We start from the raw sequence: 20756 nt of genomic DNA on the forward strand, positions 1-20756 counted from the left end.
CAAAGTATACATTTGTAAGCCTATAATAAAAATAGGGTTTTTTTTCAAATAACAGTGTGGCAAATAAAAACGTATACATCCTTAAAAATATGTACAAAAATTATTTAGGCATGCAAATTAGTCATGAAGTTATTGTTAAACTATCTGACTCATGCTGAGTGCTAAACTTGGTCTGAGCATCTTGGCATCAATGACCCCTGGTCACGTTATATTAAAGTGTTACTAAACCCAGGACCCTGCATTCACTAAATCTGGTCTCCCACAGTACATACTACCTGGAAATGCAATTATTTTGGTAAATATAAACTGTTAACTACCTTTTCTCAATAGAAGTTAGAGCAGTCTTGTGACTTATATCAGTGTCCAGAGAGCAGAGCAGGTTAATCTTGTAGGAGCAGTTTTCATTCTCCCTTGATTGTCCTATGAGGCTGCATAATTCCTGACCCTCTGTCTGGAAAGTGCTTATTGGCCCTGTGCTGATCACATGCACTCTCCCAAGAATAAAAACTCTCTAGCAATACACACCAAACTGCACATGTACAGCTTGCCCCCAAGGCTCTGTTCTATCAGCAGATGGATAGGGAACAGTAGAAGAAGGGAAGGATCACTGAAGACAGAATGAAACATTCTTTTTACACAATGCAGACAAATAACCCCTTAGGTTCCACAGTGAGTATAACAAGCATGCTTTATTGCATATACAGACTGATTTAACTGTTGTGGGTTTAGTAACAATTTAATATATTGATGTCTACTACTAACCCCAAGTTACAGCATCTTCAATTGCCAGATGAAAACATGTATCATAGGATGGCATTATTTACTTTTTTGCTTTCTGTAATATAGCAGATTCAATAATATACCTACTGTATACCAATTAAGGTATTGTAAGGATGTAATATGATACATTTGTTATGTATCTTTAACATTTTTGAAAAATAGAAAAATTGTTGAATTAATATTGAAAAATATTGTGTGTACTAATTTTGAAAAGTTAGTTGTAAGGAAATCAAGATTTTATATTTTCAATAAATATGCAAATGAATGTAAAAAAGATATTTATATGATTTTCCTATGGCTTGAAATCTCTAAATGTCTTGAAAAAAACCTATTCAGATCTTATAGAATAAAAAAAGAATTATTAGTGATGAATTTGATGCACCATTGACAGTAAAAAAATACTGTGTTCCCAAAGTGGTTATAGATTATGAAGATTTTTTTTATATATATTGATATCTTCTGCCCATGGTGCCTTCCCAAATAGGAGCAACATATAATACCACTTCAAACTATTTATTTTAAGTCATATCTGCTTAAAATATAAGGTAATGTTTAGTTGTGGCATAACTTTTGCTATATAAAATAGACATGTGACAGATGAATCAGCAGAAAACAGAGATGCTCAATCATGCCATATACATATTACATGGAGCCAGTGCCGGGACAAGGTCATCTAGCACCGAGGGCAAAGATGCCAAATGGTGCCCCCCCAAATGTATGAGCATTGTGTGTCAGAAAAAATCCCCTCCCTTGCCCCACCACGCCCCCCAAACAAATTCAAGCATTAATCTTCACACTTACACACTAAGCAACAATTCCCTTTGCAAGTCAATATTCTCCCTAAACAAAACATTTACCCTCTTCCTGTACAAATCCCTTCCAGCTCAGATTTGCTCCCTCCTTAAATCTCCCCTCTAGCACAAATACTCTACCCCTCAAAATTCCCCTCTAAGCATAAATCCTTTACTCTCCCCAAATCCCCCCCTCCCGGCACAAATCCCCTTTCCTAGCACTAATCCTCCCCCAATTTCCCCTCCTAGAACAAATACCCCCAGTCGTCTCTAGAAGCACAAATTCCCACCCCCCCAATCCCTCTTCCTAACACACATCCACCCTCCTAGTACAAACCCCCCTCTAAATCACCCCTTTTAGCACAGCTCTCCAAATCCCCAACCGCGCCCAGGGCAACCGCCCTTCCTGCCCTTCTCACTGATCTGTTAAATACTCTCTTTGTCATCCTGTACCGACCTCTATATAGCTCTCACATGAAAGTATTTTCACTGTCAGGTTTGGGGGTATGAGCCTAGACAGGTGTTAAGAGCTGTGGAAACATTTTTAAGTGGTTGTAAAGACTCAAGGTTTTTTAACTTCATGCATTCTATGGATGAAGGTAAAAAAATCTTCAATGTGCAGTAGTGCCCCCAGCCCCCTCAATACTTACCTGAGCCTCATCACGATCCATCCATGTCAACAACAGCCTCGGCTGTCCTGGGTCTCTTCCTCCTCATTGGCTAAGACAGTAAGTGGGAGTCATTGGCTTCCACTGCTGTTGATCATAGCCAGTCAGCCAATGAAGAGAGTGACGGGTGTGGTTAAGCTGTAGCTATGTGTGTGCATGGACACACGAAACAGTGGGTGCCCCTATAGCAAGCTGCTTGCTGTGGGGGCCCCTGACAGGAGGGAGGGGCCAGGCTGCTCTGTGCAAAACCACTGTACACAGCAGGTAAGTAGAAACATGTTTGTTATTTTCCAAAAAATAAAAAATGAACCTTTAGAATCGCATTAAATATTGATTTGACTGAATCAAACATGTTTCTTATCATTATTAACTCACGTAGTTACATAGTTAGTCTGGCTGAGAAAAGACAAAAGTCCATCCAGTTCAGCCATTCAAAAAAAAAAAAATCTTGACAATGTTTTTGTATTTGTATAGACAATCCGTTCAAATATTAATAAACAATACAGATAGGCTCAATTCACAAAGATCCAACACAAGGATAAGGATGCTTATTTTTAGTTCTTTTCAAATCTTGGTGGATTCATCTGAAAATTGCTTTTGCAAATAAGGATCTTTATCCTGCTCTGTTCATTGAGCCTATAGTAGGGATTTTGGCAAATGTAATTGCAGATTCTTTGTTCTGCAAAGACAGGCAGGTCAGGCTATTAGGTTCCATTTGTCTGAGTTCTAAGGCCTCATGCACACTGGACATTTTTGCTATCTCGCCTTTCCTTCTGGCAGCAGTGTATTTCCAGAAAAAACGCTTGGTGCATGCAAACCAGTGTAGTGCGTTTAGGCGCATCAAGCGCTCGGTTATTCATTCATTTTGTTGGCCAGAATAATATTTTATTCTGGGTAGTAAAATGAATTAACGCTCAAAAGCCAAAGGTGCCTAGCGTTAACACACATTTAGACACATTAACCCGCGTTTATATGCATCAAATGTTTTTTCTTTCACAATGCTGCTGCTCCTGGACATGCTGGAAGTGGTTTCTTTTTTTTTTTTTTCACTCTAAACTCCTCCAAATGCCTATGTGTACATTAACACATTTACTAACAAGCAGGGGTGTTTAGAGTGAGAAAAACAAAACGCCAGATGCCTCTAAGAGCAGCTTCAAAAACGTCTATTGTGCTTGCTGGAAGCTGGAAAAACTGCCTTTTATAAGTGTTCAGTCTCAGAGTTGTAAAACAAGAAATACTGCTGCAAAAACCAGTGAGCCCATTACATCCACTGGAAAATGACAAAGAGTACAGAGATCCCCCATTATTGATGCAGTTGCCACAGTTTCAAGATAGCAATACCCTTTCTACAGTAGAAAGAAAAAAAACTGACTGCAGACTGAAATGAAAAGCTCATTTTAATAAACACTTTAGTGCTATTGTGCAGAGTACTTGATTGCTTATGAACTGCCGTATGTATAAATAATATTTATAGGGCTTTGTTTTCTATTATATTGTAAAGTGATGAGCAAACTGTTGCTGCTATATAAATCCTGTATAATAATAATACATAAAAGTAGCTTGTGCATGTCTGAGCAAACTTTTCAGTAAGGACATGATATATGCTTTTTTTGGAAACAGACTTTATTTTCATGACTTTATAAAACATATCGTTTTTCACTTTCAGGATTCATTGCATCAGACATGACATCTCGAAACTCCAGCACCCAACTTTGGCTGATCACTCATTACCATGACAATGGATCACTATATGACTACCTTCAGAGGAACACTGTTGACCCTGAAGGTTGTTTACAACTTGCAGTGTCAATCATTTGTGGGCTGGTGCACCTTCATGTGGAAATATTTGGCACTCAAGGAAAACCCGCTATTGCACACAGAGATCTGAAGAGCAGAAATATCTTGGTGAAAGCCAACAAACAATGCTGCATTGCAGACTTGGGTGAGTATCTGCACAGGTAGCAAAAGGTCATTTTACAGATTATTAAAATTAAAGGAATCTATTATCTCTCCAGTTTTAGTTTATATATATGGTAGTGTATGTGTGCATTTTTGTTAGTTTTTTTGCATCTCAGTACTGCTGATTTCCTCCATCCTTTCAGCCACTTCCTATCTAGAAGCTCTTCCTCCATCATAGACTGCATAGCATTGCTGTGGATGAGCTTCCTAGAAGAGACAATGCGCCAATTTTGTACTGTTATTTTCAAACTTAAATAAACTACAATTGAAAATTAGAAGAGACAATGGAGGATAGTGCCTGTGCGATACATGTCAATACAGCTACCTGTATTCTCCACCAGGGATGTGAAATACAGGGTGGCAACATGGAAGCACATTTAGGGAAGTATTGTCATTTCATAGGAGGAAGTGCCTAAATGGGCAAATCAAGTATTTAATAATGAATGCTGTATATTTAAAAAGATTGAAAACAGCGTTCAAAATTATGTTAATATGTGTACTGATGTTGTATTTCTGTATTATATGCAGTCATCTTTAACCAGTTGGTGACCACTGCAGATATACTGCGGCAGAATGGCCCCACTGTGCTGAATCACCTACACGTACATGATTCAGCTCATCCGGGTAGGGGGAGCGCACACCAGCCTGGCTGTGCTACCATTCGCTCCAGCACATACCGATCAGTGGGTCCGGGCCAATGATTTAGGGCTTTCTACGGACAGCACTGATGTGCCATTTTTTTTCTCCCTGCAAAGCAGGGAGTAAAGACCAGCACATTGCTTAGTGAGAACAGCACACTGTAAGCAAAGTACACATTGTTAGGCACACAGTTAACCCTTTGAATGCCCCTAAATGTTAACCCCATTTCCAGCCAATGTCATTAGTACAGTGTATATTATTAGCACTGATCACTGTATTAGTGTCACTGGAGATGTCAATGTCATTTAGTCAGTTCCCTCCTAGCGTCAATTAGTGTCATATTGCCCCCTGCACTATCACAGTCCCACTATAAACTGCTGATTGCCGCCATTACTAGTATAAACAAAAAAGACGGTATATATACCATCGTTTGTAGATGCTATAACTTTCAGGAAAACCAGTGAATATACACTTATTGGGATTTTTTTGTACCAAAGACATGTAGCAGAATACATTTTCAAAATATTTGGTCTATTTTCGTCTATGAAAAGAAAAGAAGAGAAGAGCTGGTAAATCCTGAATCTATATAAAACTGCTTTATTTCTTACATGAAAATCAAATGCATTTCAGCAGATAGCCTTGACCACAGCACTGCTGCAGTGGAGTGATCAAGAGTATCTGCTGAAACACACTTGCTTTTTTTACAGTGTAAAAAATAAAACAGTTTATATGGATTCAGGAGTTGTTGGCTTTTCTCTTTCTTTCTATTCTGTACAATGGGGAGGACCGTTCCGAGCCAGAGCACCCGCTGATGGACTCCAGTTTTGACACAGAATGGCTTTCCTGTTGTGAGCGCTGCACCTGCTTCTTTTTTCATTTATATAATAAAAGATTTAAAAAAACCCAGTGGTGATCAAATAACACCCAAAGAAAGCTATATTTGTTTGAAAAAATTATATAAATTTTATTTGAGTACAGTGTTGCATGATTGCACAATTGCCAGTTAAAGTAGCCTATTGCCGAATAGAAAAAAATGGCCTGGTCATAAAGGGGGTAAAATCTTCTGGAGCTTAAGTGGTTATTATTATGATTTGGTATGTACATGTTACTTGTTATCTTTGTTTCTTTATTCTTTTGTAAAATAGTTCAATATTTTAAGCATGTAAATATTTGTACATTTTCTCTTTACTCTATTAAATTACAAAATACAAGTTAAAAAAAATTACTTTTTATTTACAGGTCTTGCAGTGATACACTCTCAGAATAGTGATTATCTTGACATTGGTAATAACCCTAGAGTTGGTACCAAACGTTACATGGCTCCAGAGGTCCTCGATGAGACCATTCGAACAGACTCATTTGAATCTTATAAACAGACAGATGTGTGGGCCTATGGATTGGTTGTGTGGGAAATTTGCAGGAGGACCATTATAAATGGTGAGTATTAAGACTGGTACACATGGTACGTTTGTGTACTAATGATGAGATGTTAGCACAGCAATCTCCCACTGAGCTATTGTATGCTGACAGGGGGACTGCCCCTATGCAAGAACACACCGCCATTGGCTGAGAGCACTGATCGGATGCCGATGGGCTACTGGTTTTCCAGCATGTTTGTTTGACAGAAGCCGGTTGTGAGATCAGCTTCTGTCAAACACGGACCTGTAAGCACAGGCTGAATGTCTGCCAGTATCTACTGTATCGGTTGATTTTGGCTGATATTTTGCTAATGTGTGCAGGGCTTTAGTTCATTCACCAATATGGAAGAAATTAGAAACTTCATCTGTAGAACTTGTAACTGAGTTTTGACAAAGCATACAAGGTTTCCTATTGTTTTGGGGCTTATATAGGCATGGCAGTCTCTATGTGTAAAGCTATCATTAAGCAGGATTTCTGGCTACCAGGTGTCTTTCATACAGGTAACAAGCTGAGATTAGAAGCAGTCTCTTAAAGGGAGTGCTGCTAATCTCATTTTGTTACCTGTATAAAAGACACCTGTCCACAAGAGCAAACAAACAATCAGATTTCAAACTCTCCACCATGGCAAAGACCAAAGAGCTGTCCAAGGATGTCAGGGACAAGATTGTAGACCTACACAAGGCTGGACTGGGCTACCAAACTATCGCCAAGCAGCTTGGTGAGAAGATGACAACAGTTGGTGCAATCATTCACAAATGGAAGAAACACAAAACAAGTGTCAGTCTCCCTAGGTCTTGTGCACCATGCAAGATATCACCTCGCGGAGGGAGTGTCAATAATCATGAGAACAGTAAGGAATCATCCCAGAACTACACGTGAGGATCTTGTCAATGATGGGACCACAGTCACCAAGAAAACAATTGGTAACACACTACGCCGACAAGGATTGAAATCCTGCAGTGCCTGCAAGGTCCCTGTGCTCAAGAAAACACATGTCCAGGCCCGTCTGGAGTTTACCACTGAACATCTGAATGATGCAGAGGAGGACTGGTTGAAAGTGTTGTGGTCAGATGAGTCCAAAATCGAGCTCTTTGGCATCAACTGAACTCGCCGTGTTTGCAGGAGGAGTAATGCTGCCTATGACCCCAAGAACACCATCCCAACTGGTGGTGGAAACATTCTGCTATGGGAGTGTTTTTCTGCTAAGGGGACAGGACACCTGCACCGCATCAAAGGGATGACAGATGGGGCAGTGTACTGTCAAATTCTGGGTGAGAACCTCTTCCCTCAGCCAGGTGTTTGAAAATGGGTCGTAGATGGGTGTTCCAGCATGACAATAACCCAAAACACACGGCCAAGGCAACAAAGGAGTGGCTCAAGAAGAAGCACATTAAGGTCCTGGAGTGGCCTAGCTAGTCTCCAGACCTTAATCCGATTGAAAATCTGTGGAGGGAGCTGAAAGTTTGAGTTGCCAAACTTGGCTTGGAGAGGATCTGCCAAGAGGAGTGGGCTGAAATCCTTCCTGAGATGTGTGCAAACCTGGTGGCCAACTATAGGAAACGTAGGACCTCTGTGATTGGTAACAAGGGATTTGCCACCAAGTACTAAGTCATGTTTTGTGAAGGGGATCAAATACTTATTTCCCTCATGAACATGCAAATCAGTGCATCATTTGTTAGACATGCATTTCTTTTGAATTTTTGTTGCTACTCTGTCTCTGTGTTACCATATACCTATCATTCAATATTTAGACTGATCATTTCTTTGTGAGTGGGCAAACATTCAAAATCAGCAGGGGATCAAATACCTATTTCCTTCACTGTGTATGTGTGTATGTATATATATATACATATATATATATATATATATATATATATATATATATATATATATATACAGTCAGGTCCATAAATATTGGGGCATCGACACAATTCTAACATTTTTGGCTCTATACACCACTACAATGGATTTGAAATTAAACAAACAAATCAGGTGAACGGTGTAGGAATTACAACAGTTTGCATATGTGCCTCCCACTTGTTGACCTGACTGTGTGTATATATATATGTTGATGAACCGTCCCTTTGTGATAACATTTTGCCCTTTCTGTTCTGGTTTTATCCCCTTTGTAAAGCTGTTTATGCTTCACAGACATTCTACACTGTTTGTTTAGGGAAATGTGATCTTGTAGTCTTTCACTTCTAATAGAGTTCATACTGTATTGTTGGGTTGTAGGGCTTTGTTGTGGGTGGGGAAAATCCGGTGCCCGGCTGTCTGGTGGGACTGAAGGGGGCGGGGATTACTGCCAGGATATGCTGTATATACTGAACTGTGTTTAATAAAGAAGGAGTCATTTTCACCCTACACGAAGTTCCGACTCGTGGTTTGGGGGAAGGATTGGTTTTGATCCCCATTTTGAGCAGCAAGCTAACCGGTCGGGCTGCATACACATTCAGGACTGTACTCGACAGCTACTGCTTGGATTATGATTTTGTTAAGGAACACTTGCTGGCCCGCTATGCTCTCACCCCAGAGGCGTACCACTTAAAGTTCCGGTCACTCAAGAAGAAACCCCAGGACACCTTCACTGAATGGGGACATCAGTTACAAAACGCTGCCCGCAGCTGGGTCCAAGGGTGTCAGATCACCAAGCTAGAGGAACTGTTACAACTGCTTTTACTGGGGCAGTTTTACAATGGACTTCCAGGGGATGTTAGACATTGGGTCCGGGACAAACACCCCCTAACTTTAGCCGATGCTAGTCGCTGGGCAGATGAGTACCTGGATAACAGGAAGCTAACCGAGCCCACCATTCCCCCTGCACTTGTCCACAACCAGTGGTGCCCACTCCGGTCACCCGAGAATGCCTCAGACTACCCACACCTTCTGACCCAAAGCGGTTTGGCCCACGCTGTTATGGCTGCAACCAAACAGGGCACATCCGCATTTATTGCCCCCGGAATCCACCAAGGCCCCAGAGCAGCCAACCGACCCACCACTCCCTATGGCCGAGCCTCTGCCTATTCCCTACATGACCACCCGAGTGACACTGCCTCTTCATGGAGGAATTTTACCACTGAGGATGAGGACATCGGGGTCTTTCATGAGGCTAACCCTCTCCAGGCTGCCACCCTGGACAATCGCTGACAACACCAACAGGCTGTTCATGTTAACTGCCATCGGGACCAAGGATTACGGGACATTGGGGCCACACTCACCCTAGTCCAACCCCAACTGGTACCAGACTGGGCCAAGACCAGGCGGTCTGTGGCCGTACGGGTAGCGGGAGGCCATGTCTACCGGATTCCTACCGCAAGGGTTCATCTGCACTGGGGGGCCGGGGCCAGGGATGTTGAAATTAGAGTAATGCAGAACTTGCCAGCTGAGGTTCTCCTTGGAAATGATCTGGGAGTCCTGGTCTCAACTTTTGGCACCGAGACCCCTGCTGAAACTCATCCAGTCACCACTCGCCACCAAGCTAGAGAGCATGCTGCCGCTCCACCTGCCGAGGTTCCAGTAAGAGTCAAATACCCCCCCTGCTGAGCTTGTCCCTGCCCTGACCTGGGATTCCCCCGCTGAATTCGCTAAAGAAACAGCCAGTGACCGGACCTTAGACCCCTATAGACGGAGGGCTGGAAGTGATCCTGGGGGATTGGGAGATGTGAGGTATGAGTGGGACCAGGGCAAGTTGTACAGGGTCCACAGGGGAGCAGGGGTGGGTGCCGCCCAAATACCTCTCCGGCAGATGGTAGTACCAAGGAAGTATCGACAAGATCTCCTCCAGATTGCGCATGATATTCCCCTTGCTGGGCATTTGGGCAAGCGACGGACCCTGCATCACTTAACCCAGAGTTTCTTCTGGCCGAGAGTATCGGGGACGTTCGGGACTACTGTCGGTCTTTTGAGGTCTGCCAGAAGGTAGAGAAGCAGGGAGACAGGCCCAGGGCCACTCTAAGGCCCCTACCCATAGTCGGGGAACCTTTCAGTCATATCGTCGTGGACCTAGTGGGACCCCTGAAATGGCCTAGTCCCACAGGCAAGAATTATATCTTGACCATTGTCGACTACGCCACCGGTACCCGGAGGCCGTAGCGCTGAGAGATGTGCAGGCAGAAACAGTTGCTCAAGCCCTGCTGCAGATCTTTACTCGGGTAGGATTTTCTCGGGAGATCCTGACCGACCAAGGCACGCAGTTCACGGCCGAGCTTACCCAACAACTTTGGAAGTTGTGTGGGATCAGACCGCTGGTTTTATCCCCTTTGTAAAGCTGTTTATGCTTCACAGAAATTCTACACTGTTTGTTTAGGGAAATGTGACCTTGTAGTCTTTCACTTCTAATAGAGTTCATACTGTATTGTTGGGTTGTAGGGTTTTGTTGTGGGTGGGGAAAACCCGGTGCCAGGCTGTCTGGTGGGACTGAAGGGGCGGGGATTACTGCCAGGATGTGCTGTATATACTGAACTGTGTTTAAGTTCCGACTCGTGGTTTGGGGGAAGGATTGGTTTTGAGCTTTAATACCTGCCTTAACAGAGCACTGGAAAACTTGCAGGACAAGGGGACCATTGGCTGAGACGCACTGCTCCGCACGAGGAAGCCCAGGTGGAACAGTTCCGCCACATATATATTCTTTGGTTTATTGTGCAGCATTGGCTGGCATGTGCGCGCCTGTTCCTGTTTGAGTTGGAAACCTCCTATTGGTGAAGGTGACACTTCAAGTGGCCAGGTTCTCTCTCATAAGCTTCAGAGAACTCATGGGGGCAATGAGGGGACCAGTGTCTAAAAAGATAACAAGCAGGGAAAAAAAGCTTGGCTCATAGAGAAAACTGTAACTTTGATCCATTAAGTTGGCCATGGGTGGATTGAAAATTTTTGTCTTTATCAATCTTTTTCAATCTATCTATGCCCAAATTTCAATCTATCTATGGCCGTTCTCCCTCAAGAGAAGTTGATCTAATGATCAGCCTCTCTTAAATGGGGATGTTGGCCATTTTTTTCATTTATTTAGCACATACATTTCATTAGCTGCAGCACTGATCAGTGTATTCTGGCAGCAGAGGAGTCCCTGCTGCCAGAATACAATAGCACAGTAGGGAGCATTCCTTCATTCAAACAAATTGTGTGGATGAGGGAATCCACACAATCCCTGATTAACCCTTTGGAAGTATCTCTTTAAGAATGAAATTTTTGCTGCAGTGGATGCCTAAAATCTCACTTGTATGTTGGTGTAGACTTCTGAGAATTCACTGAGCCAATCACACAAGCAGGAAATGACATTTCTGGGGGTGCTCTGTATACCAACCATGTACGGAACGCCTCCAGGTTGCTATAGTGTATTCAATTTTACAGAAAACTACAGTGGCTGCAGATTGAAAAATTCTATTTAATAACATTCAATTACAATATGGCTTGTGTAGCAATTGTATGCCATTGTATTATTATTATTCAGGATTTATATAGCACCAACAGTTTGCTCAGCGCTTTATAATATAACAGGAGACAATACAGCAACAAAACAGTTCAATACAAGAGGGAAAGGCGGGCCCTGCTCCTTGGAGCTTACAATCTAGCATATTATATTTTTAATTGCTATTTATTTACACTTTAAATGTCTTTTTTTTTTTGCATGCAGTTCAGCTTTAAGTTTTAGCTGCACTGAATTACAAAGACCAAATAAACCAAAAAAAAGAGGTTGATTTACTAAAGTCAAATGGGCACTTTGCATTCATTTTTCCCAGAGCTTAGTAAATGTGGTAAAGCTCTTCTGATTTCCATCATCCATCATGTGCAAGCAAAAATGTTTGTTTGGGTTTTGTTTTTTTACTTACACCTGATTGTGTATTCTTTACAAAGTGAAGCTTCAACACATTACCTTTACTATGATGTGAATGTACAATATATATATATATGTAAAGCTCTGTGTAAATTGACGGCGCTATATAAGTACCTGAAATAAATAAATAAGGAAATTGAGTGCAATTGCACTTGCAGAGTGTACAGTCTATTTCCTTTAGAATATCAGAAATGGCTAGCTGTATTTGACCATCAGATCAGTTTGGATTGTGCAAATCAGCAACATTCGCATTAATCCAGATTCCTGAATAAGTTCGCTCATCTCTAATAGTAATGTGTTAATAGGGTATTAACAGCAAAGCTGCGACATCTTGTAAACCGTTCTCATCTGTGCCACTAATCCATTGTTTGAGATATGTGACAGCTTGCACAGACCTGTATATCTGTTTTACACATCCATGGGAGTGAATAAGTTCTCATTGCACATGACGATTAATTGCTTAGGTAAATAATCTGACAGGGCAGAACTTGCCACTTGCGCTGGAACAAAACGGACACTGCAGGCCTGCTAATCAGCCCTTTGATTTCAACTGGTTTTGTTTTCCACAAAGGATTAGCTGTAAATTATAAACACTGTAATCTGGTGTCAGCACCCAGGTCCATGATTAAAGCAGCCATTACATTCAATCAGCACTCTGTTTATTCAACACTGATTAGAAAACTAGCAGCATCAGAGGGAAACTTGGAATGCAGCCATGCTTTCTGCAGCCTCTTGCCATAAATCTGAATTACAGGACCATTTCCACCACAAAAGAGTGCCACCGCAGCACTGAATGCATTTGGTGAAGTGGAAAATAGCACCTTCCAGGGGTTTAGTTTTGACATTGACTTCATTTCAAGTTTGCTGTGCAGTCAAAGCGTTGATATGGAGTCTGACTTTCACCCACAGAATTCCTCCAGCAATAACAAATCTACAATGTGCAGTGGGCGTTAATAGCAGAAGGAAAAGACCTGAGCCAAGTATTTCGAAAAACACACACTCACCACAGCAAAAATGCTTCTGTAGAGGAAATGCATTACAATCATCAAGATTACAGACAATCAATAACATTTGTGGTTACTGGGTGAACATGTTATTTTGTCTGCATTGGTTGCCAACCATCAGTGAAGAAATTTGATTGGCAGTAAATATTTTTCAGCAGAATAAAAATTGTCTACATGGGATAGCGTAATAAAGGTGGAAACAAAAGCACACATAAAAACAGAGATTCTGATAAAATGTGCTATAGCGTGCCATGGTTACAGATGCCTAAAGAGATTCTACAAAATATACTTCACGTATTGCACTCTTTTAAAGCAGATGTTTCATCAAATATGTAGTATCCATAACACTTACAACACCACAAATCCTTAAATACAAATGGCTTAAAAAAGCCATATAAAAATAAGGTTTTACCAATAAAATAAATAAATAAATATAAATAATAAATATACCTACATTCTGAGACTTCCAGGCAGTGTAGATGACGTCACCATGCTTCACCACTGCCTCTTGGGAAACTGGAAACTTGAAATACTGTGAGAATGCTCTCTAACTTATTGCAAGAGTGCATTCTCGTGGTATTTCAAGTAACTAGATCAGTCTTTCTAAGCCTTTTCAACACAGAAGAACCCTTGAAATTACATTTTGGTCTCAGGGAACCCTTGCTAAAAATTACTGTATCTACAGCTCTTGATACATTTGTGTGATGGTCAGTGGGAAGAATGTTCCTTACACTTGTGGTCATTGAGAAGAATTACCCCCTTATAGATAGCTAAAAATATCAATGGTGTCAGCAGGAACCTATCTGAGAGGCGGATATTGCTCAATGCTCAAGGAACTCCTAGCAACCTCTGGAGGAGCCTTAGTTGAGAAACACTGACCTAGATCTATATTTTATATTCAAATAGTGCCTTGCAGCCACATAAAATAGGTATACACCCCAAAAACAATTTGTGTAAAAGTAAAAAGAAAAATAACCAGTGTGCTGGAAAATATACACAATATCACTCACATCAATGTGATAATAATCCACTCACAAACCCTAGGTTCATACCTAAGCATTTTCTGCAGTGTTTTGCAGAAACGCACTACAGTCCATTTAACATGATTTCCTATGGGACACGTTCACATTTTCTCGTTTTCACCCAATGTGTCTTTTGGAAAGGGTCAGGGACTTTTTTAAATGCAAAATGTTGCATTTTGGGTTCTATAGACTTCAATGGAAATGCTGCAGAAAAGCATGTAGTGCGTTTTTGCTGTGTTTTTTATGTGTTTTAATCTGCATAGCAACAAGAAAATTAAAAAACCAAAACACATCAAAAATGCAGCACAAACTCATCAAAAACACATGTACAAAAAACGCAAGAAGCACTTCAGAAACGGATCAAATGCAAACTGCATAGGTGTTAACCAAGCCTAAAACTTGTTTCAAGTATTTTGTGTGGCTGCACAGCACTATTAAAATATAAATTATAGGTGTAGGTGTAGGTGTAGGATCAGTGCAGGCTGCAACCTATAAACATGCGCTTTTATTGTTTTTTGTTGCTCATTGCGTAGAGGGTATTTTGCTTATTAATAATACCCAAGTCTTCCTGGAGGCGTGCTGATGGGCCGAGGTAAACCTTTTTTTTCTGTTTTTGGTTAAACTTTATTTATTTATTTATTTAACCTATTTGTATTTAGAGGTTGGGGAGCTGTAAAGAAAGTGGACCTTCCAGTTGCAGTTTACTTTTTTTCCAAGCTTTCAGAAGATCTACCCCCTACTTCTGATCCAAGCAGTAATTCCACTTGAAATAGATAAAAGCAGGGGCGGACTGACAACTCATGGGGCCCCCAGGCAAAAGGGGATCATGGGGCCCCTGTGTCCTTGCCCAAATTCAAAAAAGCCTATGAAAAAGGTACCAGGGGCATCTCATGAGGCCCCCTACTGACCCCGGGCCCTCGGGCAGTGCCCGAGTTTCCAAATGGTCAGTCCGCCCCTGGATAAAAGGGAGTAGATATCTAAAAATCTTTTAATAAAATTAACTTTAAGTGCAAAAAACCCACCCCAAAAAACTGTACTGTGTTGTTACAAGTGCCCTGAAACAGCTACAGTCACCTGTACAAAATTTACAAAATCTACAACACACCTATCTTATGATGACTGTCTCACCAAACAGTTTTTTTTAGGAAAAGGGTAGTTAATTAAAAAATGTTATTGTATTTTGTTGTTGTTACATATACTATAAAAAACTGCAGCTCTTACCTCTGTATTGGGTATTACTTTGCCCCTTGTTAACTACAATATAGTAGAAAGCATGACTTTTTTCTCAGAGAATAGGTATTGGAACCCTTCTGAGTCACCCCTTGTCTCTGCCCCAGCCTACCTCAAAGCACCATTCCTTGGTTCCACCCCATAACTCCCAGTACCATCCCTTTTAGAGAATACAGAACCAAGTATCATTTTGTATAATTTGTTAATAATGACAAGAAAGGCAATAAAACAGATCCCCTGTAGCTAGCAACAATAGACCCCCCCTTCATCAACATAGATTCCCACGAGCAATAATAGATCCCCCAACAGCCAGCAACAATAGACCTCCCCAGCAACAACAGTCCCCCCTCCCCCCAGCAACAATTGACCTCCCAGCGTCAACAGATCCACACCAGCAACAACAGACTCCCAACAGCCAGCATCAGCAGCCAGAAACAATAGAGCCCTCCTATAACAATAGATCCCTCCCAGTGATGATTGATCCCCAGCAACATAGGACCCACCCCCAGCAAAAGTAGATCCCCCACCAGCAACAATAGACCTCCCCAGCAACAATAGAAACCCCCCGAAAAAATAGATCACCTCCAGCAGTCTAGATCCCTCAGCAGCTAGCATCAATAGACCCCCCAGCATCACTTGTCTACTTAAATTCAGTGCTGGAGGTGCTGTGTTCCACCGCATTTCCACTAAATATAAGGCCCTGGTAGAAAGTCAGCCTGCTTGTTGAAAACTTTATTGTCTGACCATGAGCAGCAAAGGGGTACAAAAGGGCACAAAAGGCCAGTCAAAAAGCCCATGTGCCTGATCCTCATTTTAATTTGCCTTGTCAAAAGACTGAAACTTAAAAAAAAAAAAAGATTGAGTATTTGTAATAAATATACATATAAGTCATTATTTCATTATTAAGTTAGATTCATTTAGTTTGAAGCATTTTAAAATTTTTCCATAATTGCCCGTTAAATACTGTACAAATTTGTGTTCTCCATCTATTATCTTACTGTATATCAAGCAATATATTCAGCAGTTCAACTAAGGACAGCTAAGGTAATATATGGAGCTTTGTTATTTTTTCATCAATCTGTATAAACAGTATATATATATATATAATATATATACCATGCATAGGATGGGGTCTTTAAAACTTTAATGTACATTGATATGCCTTTTAACACTAATTACATTCCTGTTAGATTATCTGAACAAGATTACAGAGTGAGCCTATTTGATCAGTACCTACTCCAAGTCATCTTTTATTTGCATCTTCAGCTCAGTAGATTGTCAGGGGCTTAATTTGACAGCACAATATCAGGCAGCGAACAAAGTAGTTTGTGGAAGGGCGAGTAAGAAAATACCAGGCACTGTTGGGTTGATTTACTAAAGGCAAATACGTTGTTCCCTTTGCAAGTCAATTTTCCCATAGTTTAGTGGATTTGGTAAAACATCACTTTGCAAAGAATACTTATTCTATGTAATATAACATAAAACTGGTATATTTGCTTGCACATGATTGGATAATGGATGTCAGTGGAGCTCCATGTCATTTACTAAGCTAAGAGGAAATTCTCTTGCAAAATGAACAGCTTATTTACAGTACCTTTAGTAAGTCAATAGAAAAACTCCAAATTTGGCAAGTATTTGGATTTTTCAGCCAAAAGGAAAAAAATTATAAATGAATATTCTGGCCAATGGAATCCATAAATGCTCAAATGCTTGATGTACCTAAACACATGCACAATATGCAGCTTTAGGCTTCTTTTTCCTGCCAGGAGTAAAAGGTGTTCAGTGGAGAAATTCAAACACCCTGCGTGCATGATGCCTTATAAATTTAGCAAATAAATGTAAGCCGCACATCACTATCAAGGTGCACCGGTATTTATTTCAGGTACCGGTACTTATATATCGCCGACAATTTACACAGCGATTTACATATATATTGTACATTCACATCAGTCCCTAACCCTCAAGGGGCGTACAATCTAAGGTCCCTAACTCACATTCATATACATATTCTCGCCCTACCTGTGTGCATACCTAACTAGCAAGAACAATGTGGGGGGGGGGGTCAAAAAGCATAAGTGTACTTTGTGTAAAAGTACACTTATTGTGTAACATTTGAGCCAGCCAGAGATGTATTGAATTTCGGTGTATCTATGGATAGACTGGGTGTAATGAAGTTTTTTTTTCGTTCGATCATTGCCAACAGCTGTAGCCTCCAGCAGTGATCATTGTATTCTGACAGCTGGGAAACCTTCCACTGTTAGAAGCAGTTGGAGGGATTCGCACATCAACACTGACTGGAGGAATCAAGCAAAAAAAAATTGCATAATGTATGGCCTGCCTTACCATAAAAACATGTTGTAAATTTACAAAGATTGGCAAATATTATTGTTATTTTAGGGTAATATCTGTCTAACAATAATTGAGAGGTTCTGTTGGGTGTCTATTAAAAGCAGCATGAATGTATCACAGAATGTGGTGCCCCTTTGCTGTGTTACTAGGCGTGCCTCTATTTTTCCACCCTAGAGAGATTCTCATTAACCTTTTCATATTAAGAGCAGCAGGTGGAGATAAAAATATCAACTCATGGGATAAAAAAACGAATTCATGAGATCTAGAGGCTTTCAGTAATTCTGTAAGTGCTGCTCTCTTCTCATCTTCTCATGGGACAGACAAAGAAATTTCTAAACTGAGATGAAAGTGTTCTGGCAGATACCCTTTATAAGAAAATCAACAGTAGTCGCTCCCATACGTTTGTATTTTGAAGTCCTACTTTTAAAGATACACCACTATTATGTCAAATATATATTGTGCAAAATTTGTAGCCTGTGTACCAGTGATTTATATTATATAGATGTAGATGACATGCCTCCTGAATACAGGAATCATGATAAGAAGACCATTTTCTGAGCTTGTCAGTGTTCTTCATTGACTTCCATATTATAGACGGGTGTCTTTAAACACATATATAACATTACAGTCCTGCATTCCTCGTCAGTTGTGTTAACAGACTGCAGGACTAGCCTGTCTAAATTATGAATGTCTGCAAGGGTCACTTTCGTTTTAACTTGTGCCAGATAGACATTTATAAACTTAGCAGGTGATTGGCAATGTGCCACAGGCACACATGGCATATGACTTCTAATTTGGGAGTTTGTATTTACTATAATCTAGAGCAGAGCAAATTGTAAGTATGGGATGAGGCTAGGGGGTAAAGGAAGACTAAACAGTGTGCATGTTTTTATAGATCTGGAAAGTAGCTATAGCAAGAGTAATATTTTGTTTTACCATTTGTTTTGTTTCTGTATTAAAAACTGCATAAGCTGACCAAATTTCTACTTGGTCAAGATGATGAATTCCATATTATATGGTATTCCTGGCTACTGTTCCGCTATCAAAATCAATGCAACCTGCTTATGACTGAACCCTGACTCTAGGGGGAACATAAATCCTTTTTATACCTAGATGAGCCACTACCTGATTGCTCATAAGGAGGCTCTAAGAGCAAAAGAAAACCCCCCACCAGATCACAAATCTCTCCAACCCAATCCGTCACCATCTTGAATTCCCCCTTTCTCCCTTCATAAAATGCAGATTTAGGACAACATTTTCTTTATATGAAAATATCTCTAATTTATGCACTATTTTTCAGACCTCTCAAGCAACTCCCCTTGGGTTTTCCCATGTCTTTATCTTGTTACACTGCTCATGTCAACTTTCTACCATATGCTCCATTTGTCACGCCTCTATTGTTTTACTGAAAAAACTTTAATAAAACTCAGAACAGTAAAAATTGAATAACCTTTTGGAAAAAAAAATTGAATAACCTAATGATATTGTGAAATTCACACTAAGCATTTTAATTGTACTTTCTGAAGTTTGAATATGATATATCTACTTATGTATATGTTGTAAAAAGTAATGTCAACTAGTTCTTCATCTTTCCTGTCAATGCACACAGAAAAATGCTGACATTTTTTTTTTCTTTCTCTAGGTATGGTAGAAGACTACAGGCCTCCCTTCTATGATGTTGTTCCACATGATCCTAGTTTTGAGGACATGAAGAAAGTTGTCTGTGTTGATCAACAGAGACCAAATATTCCTAACACATGGTGTTTAGATAAAGTAAGTAGAAGTTATAAAGTATATAATAAAGTGGTTCCCATAAATGTTGGATTGGTAAGGATGGGTCCAAAGTGAAAGTTTAGTATTGGGTGGATGCTAGTGTTCCACTAACAATAGATTTGCACCATGTTGAAGGCCCTTTCACACCATGGTGCAGAGCCATCAGTGTTTCTGCACAACTGAATGAATTGTTCTCTATGTGTCCTCTTCACACCACAACACTAGTATCTGCGCAGGAATCTGCAATGGGTATAAAACTCATTGCAGCGTGCATTAAAACTGATGGAAACTGATGCCTCTGCAAGTGAAATCTGCACGTCAGTTTCCATCCGTTTTTCTGCACATATGGTGTGAACGAGGCCTAAACAGTTTTATTCTGCATTAGGACACAGATCTTCTTTAGCAATCGTGTAATATGCTTCATTTGGGGGTCTGATGATGCCTGATTGCTTTTGATGAAGACGATAAGATGCTGTATTACACAGCTCATTTTGTATGTTTTAATTTAAAGCTGAAGGCTAGGTAAGATCTTTATTTCATAGTTACATTGGCCCAGTTTGGACCAATTTAAGTATGCTTGTCTAATGCCTGAGGTACTGCTGTGGAATGTGACAATCAATGTAGTAGTTGCTGCCACAGCAGTGATCGCCATAGTCTAACAGGTCCTGTGCTGAGCAGCTTCCCTTTTGTAAAGTGACTACAGCTCACTTAGCACTACCGCCATTCACTAAATGCCTCTTTTTTTTTTAAAGAACACAAGGCAGGTGTCTGAGATTGCTCTGTGTACTCTCTTTACTCCTTTGGGATGTTTTATTTTTTTCTACTATATTTACCAATATTATCTTTCTATCTCTTTTGCTCTGATGATGATGGCATGTGTATATTTGCCATTTATTGTATTTTTTCTTTTTCGTGTGAAAAATGTTCAAACTTAAAAAAACAGATTACATATAAAGAACACTAGGTATTTTCTGCTTGGACATGGTGGAGTGATGGAAAGGTGATGTCATGATCTCTATCTTGTCCAACTAGAGAATAGAGAATAACTGCATACTCCCAGAAGAAGACAGGGCAAGTAAGGAGGGGGCTGAGCTAGGAAACTGACTTTTACTAGAGTAGTCAAATGTTCTAGAAAGTTCAAAGGCTCATTGCAAGTGAATATAAAATATATCTTTTAAATGGAAAAACACTGCAAGTAAGCATTTAATTTTTTTTTCTGTGCTTTTACTTGTAGTTTACTTAGGTTGATGACTGGGTCTCTTTAAAAGAGAAGTATGACCATACTGCACTTG

The 20756-nt window shown here is 40.3% G+C and overlaps 1 protein-coding gene across 2 annotated transcripts in view; it reads left to right on the forward strand.

The window, feature by feature from the left end:
- Window positions 1–20756, forward strand: part of ACVRL1 (activin A receptor like type 1) — a 107181-nt gene that overhangs the window by 70056 nt on the left and 16369 nt on the right. For both annotated transcript variants that reach the window (XM_089679157.1, XM_089679166.1), the window contains exons 7-9: window positions 3906–4181; window positions 6077–6274; window positions 19334–19464. In XM_089679157.1, coding sequence (XP_089535283.1) covers window positions 3906–4181; window positions 6077–6274; window positions 19334–19464 — 605 coding nt within the window. The remainder of the gene's footprint in view (window positions 1–3905; window positions 4182–6076; window positions 6275–19333; window positions 19465–20756) is intronic.

Source organism: Staurois parvus, unplaced genomic scaffold, assembly GCF_062004578.1.
Source record: "Staurois parvus isolate SC_StPar_1 unplaced genomic scaffold, SC_StPar_1.0 ptg000017l, whole genome shotgun sequence".
NCBI classification, from domain to species: Eukaryota; Metazoa; Chordata; class Amphibia; order Anura; family Ranidae; genus Staurois; species Staurois parvus.